Below are 19,275 nucleotides of genomic sequence, written 5' to 3'. Positions count from 1 at the left end.
CCACTGACACCCCCCGGGGACCCACTGACACCCCCTGGGACCCACTGACACCCCCAGGACCCACTGATCCCTGCCCAGTGGCACCGCCTGGGACCCACTGACCCCTGACATGCCCAGGGACACCCCTGGGACCCACTGACCCCTGCCCATCTGCTGTGCCCACTGAGGCCCCCTGGGACCCACTGACCCCTGCCCACTGCCATGCCCACTAACACCCACTGGGACCCACTGACCCCTGCCCACTGCCATGCCCACTGACACCCACTGGGACCCACTGACCCCTGCCCACTGCCATGCCCACTGACACCCTCTGGGACTGCCCTCTGCCCATGCCCTGCCAGCCCACCCCAGCACCAACCCCTTCCTCACCAATCCAATATCAGAGAAAGGGTTGAAGGAGCACACCCAAAAGCAGTAGGTGAAACATCCTCTCATGGAAGGGAGGGAGAAGCAGGCATGGAGCCCACTGTGTGCCCACAGCAGGGGCAACCACAGGAGAGGACATTTCCTGCTCCAAGCCATGGCTGAGAGCAGCCAGGGGCAGGAGCCCTGGCCGGGGCACAGGGTGGTCAAAACCTCGATGCCACAGACCAGGGCTCTGCCAGGTGGCCATGGGTGCCTTTGCCACTGTGCTGGTGGGAAGAGATGTAACTACAGCATTCCTGGGCCTTCCCCATGGCACCACAATGGCATCCCTGTGCCTTCCTCATGGCACCACAATGGCATCCCTGTGCCATGCCCATGTCATTCCCAATGGCATGACTGCCATCCCCATGGCATCCCCATGGCATCCCCCATGCCATGCCCATGGCATCCCAGCCAGCTCCCCCCTGCTGTGGTCAGGTGCCCCACCTGTACAGGTGCCCAGCTGGACAGGTGCCCCCACCCAGCCCAGCACTGCCCCAAGGCTTCAGGAGGATTTTTTAGGGCTCTGTTTGAGGTCTGACAGGTGGGACCAGGTGCAGCCTCTTGGCTGTGCCAGGTAAGAGATGCACAGCACAGTTCAGCATTTTGTCCTGACATTCATTTGGAATCAGCCAAGATAATATGAAAATAAGTATTGCACCATTCTTAACTGAAAAACCCAGAGATGTACTTCCTAAATTTATATGTAAATAAACAAACAGCATTTCCATCTCAGGCTGGTGCTCCCTGAATGACAATGAGAACTAACAAACACTGATTTACACACACACTCTGAGAGGAGCAAAATGTTGCTGTCTCTGAAGCATAAATATCTGGAAGGAACAAATCTTATAATTAGAATTGCTTAATTGTTATTAAAAGCAGGGAATAAACCTGGTTAAAAATGGGGAAAGGAGTCCAAATTGGAAAACTGCTCCATCAGTGCAGAGCATTCAAACAGCCTGACACACTCTGTGTGCCACAGGTGAGACGTGACACCAGCTTGGCTGTGCCAACCCAGCTGTGGCTTCAGCCACAGACACAGCCCATGGAGCTGCTGTCTCTTTAACATATTATCTAGAGAATTATAAATACTTTCTATACTATAAATACTTCCTAAATACTTGCTGTTCCTGTCCATGCACAAATGATTTGGATCCCAAAGCAGCCTCACCAGAGAGGTTCTTCCTCTGAGCTGGTGTGGCTTGGCAGATTCCAGCCAGGTTACAGGCTGTGATTCCTCTGCCAGGGACATTCCTGCCCAGGAGGGGATGTCTCTCTGGAACTCTCTGTGCTCTGACCTCACCCACTGGGCAGTGAGCACGGGGCAGGGTTTGAGCCGTGTGGGGAATGGGTTACAAGTGATGGTGACCCTGAAAGCAGCCCCTGTTTGGGCTCCTCAGAGTGGCCCAGGGGTGGGGACTGTCGAGGCTGTGCCTGGCAAAGGTGACCCCCGTGGGGCTGGGGAGGTGTGTGCTGTCTCTGCTGGCACAGAGCTGTGGCACACAGCAGCTGCTGGGGCTCATTAATGGGGCTCATTAATGGAAACTTGGGCAGAGAACCCGGACCATGAGACACAACCCAGTGCCAGTGATGCCACCCGAACCAGCACCGTGTGTGGCAGACAGTCAGTCCCCCCCTGCCCTGGCAGTGACCAGGACAGAGAGGAGGTGGCCCTAACACCCCACATTTCTGATGAAGCTTGTTTTCCTCCCTGAGCCCTCTGTGAGCTGAGAGGTGCCGAGGCAGAGCCCCCCTGGGTGCCCCCATGCCTGTGCCACCCCCCACATTTCCCCAAGGACACAACTCATGAGGAATGGACCAGGAAGCCAGTGGTGCCATTTAACCCCAGAACAGGGTGTGTGCCCCACTAACACACATCTGGGAGGGGAATGGCACTGAGGAGCAGGACCAGCAGTGTGCCCACCCTGCTCACCATGGGGAGCCTGGCACCGGGGTGGAGGCCACGGGCTTGTTGCCATTGGCTGTGCTGTCACCCTCAGCCATGAGCTTAAAGGAATGGCCCTGCAAAGGCAGACAGAGGTTAGTGCACAAACACAGGCAGTGCCAGGACTGTTCTGCTGTACAAATCACCCTTTCAACCTGGAGCAGATCCCCCTTAGGGCCATCAGCTCACAAGTGGCTTTATGAACAACCAGCTGCCTCTGGAACAGCCCAGATAAACAGGAAGGGATAAAAATGTCACCCCACTCCCAGTAGCGTAAATGAAAAAGCAGCCCCAGCTTCAGCCATGCCAATGGCCCCCTTGGGAGGGCAGGGATAACTCTCTGGGTGGCACTAAGGCCATCCTGCTGCTCCTGCTTCCTGACTTCCCAGAGACAGCACTGGCAGGACAGAGGGGACCCAGCACTCCTGTCCCATCAAACAGCACAAAAATATTGGGAGCTGCTGGGGACAGTCCAGAGGAGGCCACAGAGATGCCCAGAGAGGTGGATCCCTCTGCTCTGGAGCCAGGCTGGGAAAGCTGGGGGGGTCACCTGGAGAAGAGAAGGCTCCAGGGACACCTGAGAGCCCCTGCCAGGGCCTAAAGGGGCTCCAGGAGAGCTGGAGAGGGACTGGGGACAAGGGAGGGAGGAACAGGACACAGGGAATGGCTTCCCACTGCCAGAGGGCAGGGATAGGTGGGATATTGGGCAGGAATTGCTGGCTGGGAGGGTGGGCAGGCCCTGGCACAGGTGCCCAGAGAAGCTGTGGCTGCCCCATCCCTGGGAGTGTCCCAGGCCAGGCTGGACAGGGCTTGGAGCAGCCTGGGCTGGTGGGAGGTGTCCCTGCCCATGGCAGGGGTGCCACTGGGTGGGCTTTGGGGTCCCTTCCAGCCCATCCCAGCCCAGTGTGGGATTCTCTGGGTCCCTCCCTGCCAGGCTGACACTCTGACAGAGCTCCCCAAAGCACAGGACAAATTAACCCATCCTGTGGTGCCAGCACAGCCTTTGCCCTCACTCTGCCCTGTGCAGCTCAGCAGTTTGAGGGGGGTTTGGAGCAGCCCCAGCACAGACCTTGTCGCCGTCGCTGCCCACGGGCACACTCTTGCTGTCCGTGTGCAGGATCAGGGCAGGGGCACAGGAGGATCTGCTCGACTCTTTGCCATGATCTGTGGGGGAAAAGGATTCCTTTAAAATGTGCAGGCAACACATTCCCAACAAAGCAAACCTGGCAAAGAAAAACCAAAGCACTCCCTGTGCCTCTGAGCCCCCTCCCTCCCCTGCCACTCCTCACCCAGCCCCTTCTTCAGTGCCATCCCTGTGCCCAAGGGTGTGCCACCCTTCCCAGCACCTCCCTTTGATGGCAATCATCCACAGACCTCTGAGATCCTGCCTCTGCCTGCCCCTTCTCCCCCAGCCCCTTCTTCAGTGCCATCCCTGTGCCCGAGGGTGTGCCACCCTTCCCAGCACTCCCCTTTGATGGCAACCATCCACAGACCCTGGAGAGAGGCTCTCACTGCCCTGAGCTGTGTGTCCTGCTCTCCCTGAGCCCACCCTTGTTTCCCATGGGCATCCTCAGGTTTGGGGTTATTGGTGGCCTTGGCAGTGCTGGGTTAATGACCTTAGAGGGTTTGCCAACCTAAATGAGCCCATGCTCCTCTTCTCCCTGATGGCCACGTGCCCCTGGGAGCAGCAGCCATGCCCCACAGGGTCTGGGGCTGGGCACCCCTCTGCTCCCACCCTGCAGATGCTGCTGTGCCTTGGGATAAGCTGGCAGGAGCCCCCTGAGTGCTGGGGGCACCCCCACGGGAGGCAGTGCAGGAACACCTCCCTGTCCTTTGCAGCCCCCTGTCTCCATCCTGAAATCCCAAACACCAGAGTTTCTGCTGGCTTCATCCCCACGGGAGGCAGTGCAGGAACACCTCCCTGTCCTTTGCAGCCCCCTGTCTCCATCCTGAAATCCCAAACACCAGAGTTTCTGCTGGCTCCATCCCCACGGGAGGCAGTGCAGGAACACCTCCCTGTCCTTTGCAGCCCCCTGTCTCCATCCTGAAATCCCAAACACCAGAGTTTCTGCTGGCTGCAAAATGTGTCAATACAGAGAGTCCTTAATGGGCTGCAGGGAAAGGCCAAAAGGCAGCAGACACAGCCCCAGCCATGAGAAAAAAAGGAGTTTCTACAGTAAGACATAAAAAGAAACATGTTATTTTCTTTATTTGGGGGGGATGGAGTTTATCTTCCTGTCCTTTTAAAACACTTATTTGACTCTGCTGCACATGGAATATTTCTGAATAATGAAAAATTAAGCCTGTATCACTTTGCTCAGATGATGACTTACTCAGTTTTTATGGGTAAAGAGAAAGGAGATTTACAAACGAGGGCAATTAATTTCCACATTAAAGGAGTCAGGAGCAGCTAATCCATATCAAAAGGGGCTCTGAATTTCTCTGCCTTCCTTTGGTGTCTGATAGAGGCAATCAAAGCCTTGGCAGAACACTGGGCTCTGGGCACAGAGCTCACACCCACTCCATGCCCACCTCTGCCTTCTCCTGCCTGGCTCTGGGCAGGGCAAGGGCACCCCAGGGCTGTGCTCAGAGAGCTCTGGGACACTGCAGGGGTGACACAGGGGCCCATCCAGCCTGGCCTTGGGCACTGCCAGGGCTGGGGCAGCCACAGCTTCGCTGGGCACCTGTGCCAGGGCCTGCCCACCCTCACAGGTGTCAACTGGCAGATTAAAGTAAACTGAGAAAGGAGACCCCAAAGCACACTCAGGAGCTCTGCCTTGAGGCCCAGAAAGGTCCCCCAGGGTGTAGCTGCTTTGGCCTCTGCTGGCCCTGCCCTGCTGGTCAGTCAATGACCCTGAGGATGCAGCCCAGGGCAGGGAGGGGCCCCTGGGGGCAGCTCTGCCACCCCAGTGCCACCCTCAGTCTCTGACCCTCACACACCCTCGGGGAGGAGACACTGCAAATGCCCAAGGCAACCTCTTGTTCAACCTCTTGTTCAACCTCTTGTTCAACCTCTTTCTTGGTCCCGGGAAAAGCTCCCTCAGAGCATCCCCAGGCTCCAGGCAGAGATTTGGGTGCTGCAGCTTTGGCTGCACACGTGGGTGAGCTCCTGCAGAGGCAGCTCCTGGGGCAGTCACAGGGCAAGAGCATTTGGAGCAGTCAGCACACAGCAAAGAGGATAGGGATTAACAAAAAAGGAGAATAAAATAACAAAGGAAAATGCTGAAAGTCCCTGTGCACAGCAGCAGCATTTAGTTTTATATCCACAGTTGAACACTGCGTGTTTTTCCTAAGTATAATGTAGAGAGAAAAATAATCTGAGTTTGTGCCTCCCTCCCTGAGCTCAGGAATCTCCAGGGAGCTCAGGAATTCCCAGGATGCTCAGGGCAGGAGCACCAATCCCACTCAGGAATCTCCAGGGCAGGAGCACCAACCCTGCTCAGGAATCCCCAGGGAGCTCAGGAATTCCCAGGATGCTCAGGGCAGGAGCACCAATCCCACTCAGGAATTCCAGGATGCTCAGGAAGCCCCAGGATGCTCAGGGCAGGAGCACTAACCCCAGTCAGGAACCCCTAGGGAGCTCAGGAATTCCCAGGATGCTCAGGGCAGGAGCACCAATCCCACTCAGGAATCCCAGGATGCTCAAGAAGCCCCAGGATGCTCAGGACAGGAGCACCAATCCCACTCAGGAATCCCCAGGGAGCTCAGGAATTCCCAGGGTGCTCAGGGCAGGAGCACTAACCCCACTCAGGAACACCTAGGGAGCTCAGGAATTCCCAGGGTGCTCAGGGCAGGAGCACCAATCCCACTCAGGAATCCCAGGATGCTCAGGAAGCCCCAGGATGCTCAGGGCAGGAGCACCAATCCCACTCAGGAATCCCAGGATGCTCAGGAAGCCCCAGGATGCTCAGGGCAGGAGCACCAATCCCACTCAGGAATCTCCAGGGCAGGAGCACCAACCCTGCTCAGGAATCCCCAGGCCAGGAGCCCCAGCCCAGCTCCTGCCTGCACTTGGTATTTTCCCCTCTAACTGGGCTCTGTTTGGTGCTCTCACCAGTTTTGCTGTGCCCTCCAAGAGCTCCTTTACCCTCCTAGAACAAGTCTCCTTGAGCTGAGCTTTTCTCCTTCCTGCAGGAATTGCTTCCCACCCTCCCCTTTATAGTTCTGCAGATTCGTAATGGGAAGAGCAGAATAACAAGGACAAACTCTTGGTTGGTGCAGAGTTCAAGGACAAACTCATTCCATGGTTGGAATTCCCAGGGTCAGAGCCAGCACTGCCCAGGAGGGGCCATTTGTCACTGCTCTGAAAATCATAAAATCACAGACTGGTTTGGGTTGGAAGGGACCTTAAAACCCACTCAGGGACACCTCCCACCAGCCCAGGGTGCTCCAACCTGGCCTTGGACACTTCCAGGGATGGGGAGTCCACAATCTCTTTGGACACCCCTAATCCTTAGGGGTAAAGGATCAGACAAATTAGTCCTGAACTAATCCCTAGTAATTCCTGATAAACACTCATTTTTTTTTCCACAGAGCAGGGCTGGGAAGGGGCACTGAGGCCCCTGTGGTGCCACAGAGGTGGTGAGGGTGGCTGGATGCCCCTCCATGGCTGTGTGGCCCCAGGACAGGCAGAGGAACCACCTCTGCAACCCCACTGCAGCTCCAGCCCTGCAGGAGATGAGCTTCTGCCTCCCCAACAGCAGCACTGCACGAGGAATGGCACCCTGAGGGGGACAACATTCCCAAATTCCTGCAAAACCTGACTGGGATCTGAGTGCACATGAATCTGAACACAGCCATGAGACTCCCTCCAGCCCTGGGGAGCAGCACTGCCCCTTCTCTCACAGCCAACACACATTTCAGTGGCAGTAAATAAACCTGGTTTATCACACAGTGCAGCACAAAGAGTCCTTGGAGGGTTCAGCCAACGAGGCCTCCTGGAGCAACTATGCCAGAGATAAGGACATTGTCACTGCAGTGCTGAGAAACCACCAGAGAGGGACAGGGAAAGCCCAGGCTGTGCCACAGACCTGCCTTTTGTGTCACCACAGGCTGGGGGAGGAACCAGGACCCAAACACGCTGAGCACACTCATAACCACCTCAAACAAACGTCGTGGAACTGGAGGAGATCCCTGGAGGGTCCCCACCCCTGTGCAGCACAGGAGGCACAGGCTGTGCCACAGACCTGCACTCTGTACCACCACACACTGGGGCAGGAACCAGGACCCAAACACGCTGAGCACACTCATAACCACCTCAAACATCATCATGGAACTGGAGATGATCCCTGGAGGGTCCCCACCCCTGTGCAGCACAGGAGGCACAGGCTGTGCCACAGACCTGCACTCTGTACCACCACACACTGGGGCAGGAACCAGGACCCAAACACGCTGAGCACACTCATAACCATCAAACAACCATCATGGAAATGCAGGAGATCCCTGGAGGGTCCCCACCCCTGTGCAGCACAGGAGGCACCGCCTGGCTGGGAGGACACAAACACACAACATGGATTTGTTGTACCATTCCAGGACGTGGCAACAGGACCCACCTGCCAGTGCCTGGTCCACGAGGTTGGTGGCCATGAAGGTCACTGCCGGCGTGGCCACCGCGGTGACACGGGCGACTTGGGTGGGCAGCAAGGGACCCACGTGGGCATCCAGCCTGGAGGCAGAACCTGTGTGCAAAGCAGAAGGGAACAGTGGGGTTATCCCAGTGAACAAAAATGCCTTTAAAATGTCAGCTTGTCTCCCAACTGCATTTCCCAGAAGTCTCATTCCGGCCCTTGAGGCCCCGGTTATGGTGAACCCCCCGGGGGCTGCACCGAGGGTTGGGTCTCTGCCCTCAGAGCTCTTTGCCAACCTGAATGGTTTGATGGTTCTATGGATTCACCTCCTGCTAAACACTTCTCCCTACACCCATTTGCTTGGCTAAAACCAGAGGGTTTGTGTTTAGCTCAGTGCCTGGGGGTGGCACTGGGTGGGCTTAAAGGTCCTTTCCAACACAAACCAGTCTGGGATTCCATGAATTCTCTACACCCAAAACCGGAATAATTTTCATAACATGCACAATTATCTCCCTGTAATTCCACACACACACTCGAGCTGAGCTCTGCTCATTCTCCCACCACAGTTTATGCTGCCTGTTGAAATGCACTTGCCATTATATAATTTCAGCTGCTTCTTTATGTTGATTTATTGCCAAATCCAAACACAATATCAGTGCATCTTTTGATGGGATGGCAGCAATTATCCCTCAGCTTCCCCCACCTCACAGTCAAGTAGATCCATCCATATACATGGATAGACTTATTTCATACATGCAGATCGAGTTCAACTGCTTATTTTAATTATAAGTGCTGCTCCCCAAATAAGCTGGAATGATTTAAGGCAATCTTAACCTTTAAGGAATAAATATTTATGGTTTATAGCTCTTTGAGCTCATAAAGAGCAGCCTTTGCAATAGATGGCTTTGGAATACAAATAAACTCTGGATTGAGTTGAATGTCACGATGCAATATCAGCCTCTGCTCTGAACTGAACATAACCTGGGCTGGAATTACACCCCGATATGAAGCCACACTCTGAGCACTTTATGATTAAATTTAGGCAAATTTGACTCTGAAACAATCCTGTGGAGGGGGAGGGAGGATAAAAGAGCTCTTCTAGGAAGTTTTGGATTCCTGAGAGCCAGGGAGGCCCGAGAGCAAACCGTGTGTTCAGAGAACATCTGCCCACTTTTAAGATAATTTCAGTGCATTTTCCAGCATTTTCCAAACACAGCAACCCACAGCTCCATTTCCCTGCAAGGACACCACAAGGACAAAGGAGGACAAAGGCACAGGAGCAGAAGGTTCAGAAAGCTGAAGAGCCCATTTCTAGTGAAACGATGCCCTGATTTGCATGTGGGATGTGGGATCCAGGGTGGGGTGGGCTGTGGGAGGCTCCTTGGCTGGACTGGTACCCCTGCCCTTCTGCTCTGGGAGGTGCTGCTGGAGACCTTCAGCACAGCACAGCTGCTGGAGGCTCACAGACCCACCCCAACCCACCCAGCAAAGCCTGCCCTGTGCCCATTCCCACCCCAACTCCCCAGCACAGCCTGCCCTGTGCCCTCTGCCGCCCCACCCCACCCAGCAGAGCCTGTCCTGTGCTCAGTGCCACCCCAAACCACCCAGCACAGCCTGCCCTGTGCCCTCTGCCAACCCAACCCACCCAGCACAGCCTGCCCTGTGCCCTCTGCCAACCCAACCCACCCAGCACAGCCTGCCCTGTGCCCTCTGCCAACCCAACCCACCCAGCACAGCCTGCCCTGTGCCCTCTGCCAACCCAACCCATCCAGCACAGCCTGCCCTGTGCTCAGTGCCACCCCAAACCCACCCAGCAAAGCCTGCCCTGTGCTCAGTGCCACCGCAAACCCACCCAGCAAAGCCTGCCCTGTGCCCTCTGCCACCCCAACCCACCCAGCAGAGCCTGTCCTGTGCTCAGTGCCACCCCAAACTCCCCAGCACAGCCTGCCCTGTGCTCAGTGCCACCCCAAACTCCCCAGCACAGCCTGCCCTGTGCTCAGTGCCACCCCAAACCACCCAGCACAGCCTGCCCTGTGCTCAGTGCCACCCCAAACCCATCCAGCACGGCCTGCCCTGTGCTCAGTGCCACCCCAAACCCACCCAGCACAGCCTGCCCTGTGCCCTCTGCCACCCCACCCCACCCAGCAGAGCCTGTCCTGTGCTCAGTGCCACCCCAAACCCACCCAGCACGGCCTGCCCTGTGCTCAGTGCCACCCCAAACCCACCCAGCAGAGCCTGTCCTGTGCTCAGTGCCACCCCAAACCACCCAGCAGAGCCTGCCCTGTCCCCACTGCCACCCCAACCCACCCAGCAGAGCCTGTCCTGTGCTCAGTGCCACCCCAAACTCCCCAGCACAGCCTGCCCTGTGCTCAGTGCCACCCCAGCCCATCTAGCACAGCCTGCCCTGTGCTCAGTGCCACCCCAAACCCACCCAGCACAGCCTGCCCTGTGCTCAGTGCCACCCCAAACCACCCCACCCCACCAATGCCCAGGGGTTTGGGCAGCAGTACCCTGATGCTTTCCAGCTCTCCATCCAGCTCTCCTGGGGTTTAGTTTTGAGTTTTTCTGTTTTGAAATTGAAGAGAAAAAATAGGGAAATTGCTACTGCAGATCCACTTTCCTGCTGCACTGGGAAGTACCAACAGTGACACACTGAGTGACCTGGGAGGGAGCCCAGAGAATGACAATGAGCTGGAAGGTGAAGGGTGACTCCAGAAACAGTGGATGTTCCTGCAGAGGAAGAGCTGCCAGCAGGGGTGGCACAGCCTGGCACAGACCCGAAGGACTCGGGGGCATCTCTGCATGGAGCATGAGCTGCTTCTGGGTTTGGGCACAGAAATGCTTCAGTTTTTAGCTTCAAACTGAGAATGCAGCAGCTCAGTCACCTCATTGTATTCCATCAGATGAATATATTGCCCTGGAAGGAGAGGTCAGGCAATTAGTGCAGTAATTTCTCTTTGATTAAATGAAAAATAGAGGCATGAAACCAGAACTACAGTTGGGGAGAGACCCCCACACCTGCACAGATGTGCAGCACAAGGACAGTGTGGAGACCTGGGTTTTCCACAGGGTATCTCCCCATCCCTGGGAGTGTCCCAGGCCAGGTTGGACAGGGCTTGGAGCAGCCTGGGCTGGTGGGAGGAGTCCCTGCCCATGGCAGGGGGTGGAACAAGATGCAGTTCAAAGTCCCAACACAAACTATTCTATAATTCTCTACACCCATTTTTTCACCTTTACACTGGGACTCAATTAAGTGGTACCAAGGATAATAATTTAACTCATATGAAACAACTTCCCAATTCTTAAGTACAACAGTTAAACTCAACAGGCTTTTACAGCCCCCCTTAAGCCTGACTTAGAGTGTCCTCAGGTATTTCACAGACAGCCATACAAGCCTTGGACAGAAAGCCAGACTGAAGGTGCCTTTAAAAAGCAGGTGCAGAAATATGACAGTGGTGCTGAGGAGCAGATTTTGTCCTGCTCACGGTGGGAGGTGGAACAAGATGATCTTTAGGGTCCCTTCCAACTCAAACCAGTCTGTTATTCCATGTTTCAGACTGACCACACAATGCCTCCCTGCCATGGAGAGCAGGGCAGGAGGAGCAGGGCTGGCAGGGAGTGCTGGCACAGCCCTTTGCTGAGGGAGGCAGTGCCCAACAGCCACGAGAAAGGAAAGTGCTCTGGGTGCCAAAAAGAGCTTCAGCTGCAGTTTGCACTTCTTACCACACCCGCAGGAAACCAGCCCTGGTTAGGTCTGAGCTCCTGAAGGAGACAGTCACCACCTCAGCCACCACGTGGGGCACCTCCCACTGCCACCACTGCCAGCCTTGGGCACTGCCCTGTACCACCAGGAATCAAGGACTGCCTGGCTCCAGCTGTGAGGGCTCTGCCCAGGTTTAACTCCTGGCTACAAGGAGGGGGGTGAGGGGTGTCCCCAGCACGTCCCTGCCAGGCTGGATCTTCACCAGCTGTGCCACCAGCACATGGCCCTGGGGTGCCAAGGGCAGCCCAGGCACGAGGGTGTGGGGATGCCCCATGGGCAGCAGCAGCTCTGGCAGAAAAGCCCTGCTTGGGAACTGTTTGCATCTCATTGCAATGATGCCCTGTGGCTGCCAGGCTGGGCACTGCCCGTGGCACGAGGCAGGGACTGTTGGCAAATATTCTCCTCTCTGTTGGTGGAAGTCTGGTGTGTCAGGAGGGATTGGTGCACACGGGCAGTGCCCCCAGCAGGGTGAGAGCTGCAGCCCAGCCCCACAGCTGCCCAGTGCCCGCTGGGGCATGGGCAGGATCAGCCACACAGGACAGGGCTGTGGTGCCTGCAAAGGGCTGCAGGAGGCAGATTGAGCTCTCAGCACACGGTTAGAGAAAAGAAAGCACATCTCTGTTTGTTTGAACAAGATTAGGCTTCCTTAGGAAGAGATTAGGCCTCCTTAGGACAGCACAGATGGGGGATTTGCTGTGGTGGCTCCCAAAGCAAACAACATGGGGTTTGTTTAGCTCTTCCCACTCAGGGCTCTGCCTGGGGCACAGTTCAGCCTGGAAGGTGCCTCAGTCCTCTGGTGCTTCCCAGTGCCCAGACACCTCCCACAGCACGGCCCCTCCCTGCAGCCTCAGGAAAAGTCAATAATAGTTTTATATTTGGCTTTTCAAGGGCCATGGGTTTGTGATCTCTGAGTGCCAAGTCCCCAGGTCACCCACTGGGCACCTGGGCATCTGCACAGAACACCCATGGACAGGACGGGGACCCTTCAGGGTCCTGAGAAAGCCTTCAGACTTCCCAAAATCAGAAGTTAATCTCAGGGCAGTTATTCTGTCAGTCCTTCTACAGCAATAAAGCACTTGAGCCCCACGAGTCCTGCCCACCCTTGTTGCAGCTCTGCAAAGAGCTGCCAGGCACCACTGGGTTAAAATGAAGATCTCTCCAACTCTTCCATCCTCCTACACTCTGATTTCAATTTCCTTGAAAAACTTCATTTCTCATGGGCTTTTGGGACAGGAGCATCATTTCAGATTCCAGCTCACTTCTGGAAAAGATTCTGTTGCTACAATCTCCCTCAGACATAAATCTACTGCCTGGAGCATTTCCAGACACACTTAGTAAAGAACCAAATTCTCTGAACTTCCTTTCTCTCCAGCTCTTTCTTTTGGGAGAGCTTTGGCTCAGGATATGGCTGGACACAAGTTTCTCTGCTTTTCTCAGCCATGACCCCACCACCTGCAGAAACTGCTTCCCAACATTAGTGCTTCTCTGAAAACAGATCCCTCACTTGCACAGGGGCCAGAGTGGGTGGGAGGGACCCCAAAGCCCACCCAGTGCCACCCCTGCCATGGCAGGGACACCTCCCACCAGCCCAGGCTGCTCCAAGCCCTGTCCAGCCTGGCCTGGGACACTCCCAGGAGCATTTTAACATTTCTAGCCATATTCCCTCTGTCCAGGCAGCGCCAGGTTCCATCAAATCCGAATCACTGTTTGTTTTCCCCCGGAAAGAAACACACAAATCTGACAGCAAATCAACACCAGGTGCTAAGAGAAACTGGTATCACTTTTGAAAAACAACATTGGTGAGTTTATGGTTGTTATATTTTCACAAACAATGATCCCTCATTGCCCCCAAGATAAAATCAGGAAGAAATGAGCCTGTTGAACAATTGCAGGCTGTGTGTCACCCTCCTTGCAGATAATGAAGTGAGGTGTGATCTGGAGCGGAGCCAAAGCCTGGGATGTACCAATTAGTTCTACAGAGCCCAGGGAAGATCCCACAGAGCTCCCCTCCTGCATCGTCCTCACTGCCCTGTCTTAAATTTGGGGCTTAAACAATCCAAAGAACCTTTGGGAAAACAACCCCCTGCTTGCCCAGCAATGTCCTCTTTCAGAGCCAGAACTTGCACAGGACCCACCTGAGTGCCCCACCCCAGCGAGGGCCATTCCACCCCAGTATGGGCCACCCCACCCCAGTATGGGCCACCCCACCCCAGCAATGGCCACCCCACCCCAGTATGGGCCACCCCACCCCAGCAATGGCCACTCCACCCCAGTGAGGGCCATTCCACCCCAGTATGGGCCACCCCACCCCAGCAATGGCCACTCCACCCCAGTATGGGCCACCCCACCCCAGCAATGGCCACTCCACCCCAGTATGGGCCACCCCACCCCAGCAATGGCCACCCCACCCCAGCAATGGCCACCCCACCCCAGCAAGGGCCACCCCACCCCAGCAATGGCCACCCCACCCCAGCAAGGGCCACTCCACCCCAGCAATGGCCACTCCACCCCAGCAATGGCCACCCCACCCCAGTATGGGCCACCCCACCCCAGTATGGGCCACCCCACCCCAGCAATGGCCACCCCACCCCAGTATGGGCCACCCCACCCCAGCAAGGGCCACTCCACCCCAGAAATGGCCACCCCACCCCAGCAAGGACCACCCCACCCCAGCAATGGCCACCCCACCCCAGCAATGGCCACCCCACCCCAGCAAGGACCACCCCACCCCAGCAATGGCCACTCCACCCCAGCGAGGGCCACCCCACCCCAGCGAGGGCCACCCCACCCCAGCGAGGGCCACCACACCCCAGCAATGGCCACTCCACCCCAGTATGGGCCACCCCACCCCAGCAATGGCCACTCCACCCCAGTATGGGCCACCCCACCCCAGCAATGGCCACCCCACCCCAGCAATGGCCACTCCACCCCAGCAATGGCCACTCCACCCCAGTATGGGCCACCCCACCCCAGCAAGGGCCACCCCACCCCAGCAATGGCCACTCCACCCCAGTATGGGCCACCCCACCCCAGCAATGGCCACCCCACCCCAGTATGGGCCACCCCACCCCAGTATGGGCCACCCCACCCCAGCAATGGCCACTCCACCCCAGTATGGGCCACCCCACCCCAGCACAGGCCACCCCACCCCAGCAATGGCCACTCCACCCCAGTAATGGCCACTCCACCCCAGTATGGGCCACCCCACCCCAGCAATGGCCACCCCACCCCAGCAATGGCCACTCCACCCCAGTAATGGCCACTCCACCCCAGTATGGGCCACCCCAACCCAGCAAGGGCCACCCCACCCCAGCAAGGGCCACCCCACCCCAGTATGGGCCACCCCACCCCAGCAATGGCCACCACACCCCAGCAATGGCCACTCCACCCCAGCAATGGCCACTCCACCCCAGCAATGGCCACTCCACCCCAGCAAGGGCCACCCCACCCCAGCAATGGCCACTCCACCCCAGTATGGGCCACCCCAACCCAGCAAGGGCCACCCCACCCAAGCAGAGGGTGGAGGGACCCCCAGCCCTGCCCCTGCTGGGGCTCCCAGACAAACCTCCCACCTCAGGGTGCTCTCAGGGGCACAGGTGGGTTTGGTGCCACTCCCTCCTCCTGCACTGCCTCCATGCCCTTCTGCAGAGGCCACTCCAGGGCTCAGGAGACCAGAAGTGCAGGAATATCATCAGTTTGGGCTCCCATTTGCAAAGTCCTGCACTGCTTTTCTTCCAGGGCCTGAAGGGGCTCCAGGAGAGCTGGAGAGGGACTGGGGACAAGGATGGAGGGACAGGACACAGGGAATGGCTTCCCACTGCCAGAGGGCAGGGATAGGTGGGATATTGGGAAGGAATTCCTGGCTGGGAGGGTGGGCAGGCCCTGGCACAGGTGGGGCAGAGAAGCTGAGGCTGCCCCATCCCTGGGAGTGTCCCAGGCCAGGTTGGACAGGGCTTGGAGCAGCCTGGGCTGGTGGGAGGTGTCCCTGCCCATGGGTGGGCTTTGGGGTCCCTCCCAGCTCAAGCCATTCCATGGTTCTCCCCTCCAGCAGCAAACCCCAATCCCAGCTGGCACTGAGCCCCCTGCCCAACCCCCCCAGCAGGAGCAGGAGCTGCACTTTTGTTTCTGCAGGATAATTTCAGCTCTCATTTCAATATGCATTGCCATAACCACTTTAGGAACTAGTAAATGCTGAAGTAAATTGCTTATTGGAGCGGGAAGGGAAGATGTGAGATGGAAAGTCAGCAAGTATTTCTGGAAATCTGCAGAGTCAGGACTGAGTGTCAATGAGCACCTTCTGCAATGAGCTCTGCTGGGGGAAGAGTTCTCTGCCACGTTCTCTTCCTTTAACAACCTGGTTTTTTGCAATTTCCAACAAATGAGCTGCAGAACAAGTAAAAAAGTGGCTTCAAAACCAAAGTGAAATCAAAACACTCAAATCTCCCTAAAAGCTGAAGTGTCACATTTAGCCTTTAAAAAAAAATTCTGTCCCATATTGTTGATGCTTGAGAAAAATACTATCAGTTAAAACACAACCAAGGAAACTCCCCCTGCCCTGAGGGAGGGGACGCTGCAGGAGGTTGGACCAGGTGACCTCTGAAGGTCCCTTCCAACACAGACTGTTCCATGATTCCATGACAGGGATGGCTGGTGCCCCAGCACCCCTGAGCACAGTCCCACAGCACCAACACACTGGGTGCAGTGGGCATGAAATATCCCCCAAAAACCTTGGGCCAGTCCCCCCACTGCCCTCTCCACCCTCTGCCCTGGCACAGCCATCAGTCACAGGCAGCCACACTCTGCTCTTCAAAGTCTTGCTGCTGCTTTTGGAGAGTTGAAGCATCTCAGTAAAAGATTTCTCAGAGGAATTACTGAAATGGGGTTTTGACATCCTCCTTTCTGCCCTTTTGGGGAGAAATGGCCCTTGAAGGCCATACAGCCACCCCAAAACACACCCTGCCCACACCTCCCCCTTCCCTGGTCCTGCCTGGGGGACCCAATGCAGGAATTGTCCCCTCTGTGCCACCTCCTGACATGGGTGTTTAATTGGGCAAAAAGCCCCAATGGAATGGGAACTCTGTGACCAGCAGTTAACAGAACCCATTTCCCAGCTTCTAATGAGCTTTCCCATGGCAGGAGCTGTAAAAGCAGACTCATAATGATGGGATTAAACCTGACATGTTTAATAACAAAAATAGCAGACTATTAAGCACCACTTTGAGCCCCTTAGTTAGAAAAGCAAACCATGCAAATCCTGAGCCCCAGCTCATGTCCCTGTGACTGCTCAGCTCTGGCTCCTGCTGCCCTCTGCCCCTACCTCAGCTCTGGCTTCTGCTGCCCCTCTGCCCCAGCCTCAGCTCTGGTTCCTGCTGCCCCTCTGCCCCTGCCCCTGTTTGGGTTCCTGCTGCCCCTCTGCCCCTGCAACTGTTTGGGTTCCTGCTGCCCCTCTGCCCCAGCCTCAGCTCTGGCTTCTGCTGCCCCTCTGCCCCTGTTTGGGCTCCTGCTGCCCTCTGCCCCAGCCTCAGCTCTGGCTCCTGCTGCCCTCTGCCCCTGCCCCTGTTTGGGCTCCTGCTGCCCCTCTGCCCCTGCCCCTGTTTGGGCTCCTGCTGCCCCTCTGCCCCTGCCCCTGTTTGGGCTCCTGCTGCCCCTCTGCCCCTGCCCTTGTTTGGGCTCCTGCTGCCCCTCTGCCCCTGCCCCTGTTTGGGCTCCTGCTGCCCCTCTGCCCCTGCCCCTGTTTGGGTTCCTGCTGCCCCTCTGCCCCAGCCTCAGCTCTGGCTCCTGCTGCCCTCTGCCCCTGTTTGGGCTCCTGCTGCCCCTCTGCCCCTGCCCCTGTTTGGGTTCCTGCTGCCCCTCTGCCCCTGCCCCTGTTTGGGCTCCTGCTGCCCCTCTGCCCCTGCCCCTGTTTGGGCTCCTGCTGCCCCTCTGCCCCAGCCTCTGCTTGGGCTCCCAGCCCACAGCTTCACAAGACTGAAAATACCAACCCAGGAGGACTTTTCTCTGTTGGACAACACCCTCAGGCACATGGAGGGACTGTCAGGGTGTCCTGTGCAGGGTCAGGGGTTGGGCTCAATCCTGGTGGGTCTCTCTCTGCTTTCAGGTTATCCTGCATTTTCACAGGCCAAGGTGACCCTGGGAAAGGTCTTGATGGACTTTGTGTCTTCAGCCCCATGAGGAAGAGGAGGAATGGCTGATTCTCTTCTGTGCTTTGTTTTAATGGAATGATGGAATATCCTGAGCTGGAAGGGACCCACAGGGATCATCCAGTCCAACCCCTGACCCTGCCCAGACACCCCAATAATCCCACCCTGTCCCCCAGAGCACCATCCAAACCCTCCTGCAGCTCTGGCAGCCTTGGGGCTGTGCCCACTGCCCTGGGGAGCCTGGTCAGTGCCCACCACCCTCTGGGGGAAGGACCTTTCCCTGAGATCCAACCTGACCCTGCCCTGGCACAGCTCCAGCCATTCCCTGGGCCCTGTCCCTGCCCTGGCACAGCTCCAGCCATTCCCTGGGTGCTGTCCCTGCCCTGGCACAGCTCCAGCCATTCCCTGGGTGCTGTCCCTGCCCTGGCACAACTCCATCCATTCCCTGGGTGCTGTCCCTGCCCTGGCACAGCTCCAGCCATTCCCTGGGTGCTGTCCCTGCCCTGGCACAGCTCCAGCCATTCCCTGGGTGCTGTCCCTGCCCTGGCACAACTCCAGCCATTCCCTGTGCCCTGTCCCTGCCCTGGCACAACTCCATCCATTCCCTGGGTGCTGTCCCTGCCCTGGCACAGCTCCAGCCATTCCCTGGGTGCTGTCCCTGCTCACACAGAGCAGTGCAATACAAGCAATCTTTAATATTGGTATTAAAGTCTCAACAATTTCAGTGTTCCTGGACCCTCCTGTGGAGAATTCCTTCCTCCCAGTTCCCTTTGCAGGGCCCTGATTGTGGCATTGCCCATTCCCTGTGCAGTGACCCACAAATGGCAGGGGCTGCCAAGTCTTTCCAGCCCTGGCTCCTGTGTGGCCAAAGCTTTGGGCACTGCTGGCTCCTGTGGCATTACAGGGCATGATGCAGTCCCAAAAATGGGCATTTGGGGCCAGTTCCTCAGAGCAGCAGCACCCAACCCAGGTGACCTCTGCAAGGTGGCAGCTGGGATGGGATAAAAGGCTCCTCCTTTGAGTTATTCGTGGGATCCATCCCATCAAATTGCAAACCGAGGCTGAGCTCCCCCGGCCACAGCAGGGGTTTATGCCAGGTGGGGCTTGGCACACCCTGCAGGCACCTGGGAGCCCCCCAGGCTGGAACACGGAGCTTCTCCAAGGCCAGGGGGCACTGGGATGCACCAGCAAAGCCTGGGCAGGCTGTGGGGTGCCCATCCTGCACCCAGGGGTGCCACAGAGCACCTGCTCACACTGGCAGGGGAAGGGATGATGGTGATGATGATGATGCTCTACATGGCCCCATTTCCAAAACTTTCCTGCTTTATTTCCAGCCTCAGGAAAACTCCAGCACAAAATTTCAATCTCTTGGTTTAATAGGATGTGATTGTGAGAGAATTCCCCAAATTCTGCAGTATCAAACCTCCAGAACTTCCACTTTCTCTGCCTCGT

General features: G+C 56.9%; 1 protein-coding gene across 2 annotated transcripts in view; it reads right to left on the bottom strand.

Moving 5' to 3' along the window:
• Positions 1–19,275, bottom strand: part of TCERG1L (transcription elongation regulator 1 like) — a 57,806-nt gene that overhangs the window by 19,755 nt on the left and 18,776 nt on the right. For both annotated transcript variants that reach the window (XM_071563721.1, XM_071563722.1), the window contains exons 5-7: positions 7,906–8,031; positions 3,423–3,517; positions 2,342–2,430 (exon numbers count right to left, since the gene is read on the bottom strand). In XM_071563721.1, coding sequence (XP_071419822.1) covers positions 2,342–2,430; positions 3,423–3,517; positions 7,906–8,031 — 310 coding nt within the window. The remainder of the gene's footprint in view (positions 1–2,341; positions 2,431–3,422; positions 3,518–7,905; positions 8,032–19,275) is intronic.

This window comes from Pithys albifrons, chromosome 9 (assembly GCF_047495875.1).
Source record: "Pithys albifrons albifrons isolate INPA30051 chromosome 9, PitAlb_v1, whole genome shotgun sequence".
Lineage (NCBI taxonomy): Eukaryota > Metazoa > Chordata > Aves > Passeriformes > Thamnophilidae > Pithys > Pithys albifrons.
This window is presented reverse-complemented; position numbering and strand designations above follow the sequence as displayed.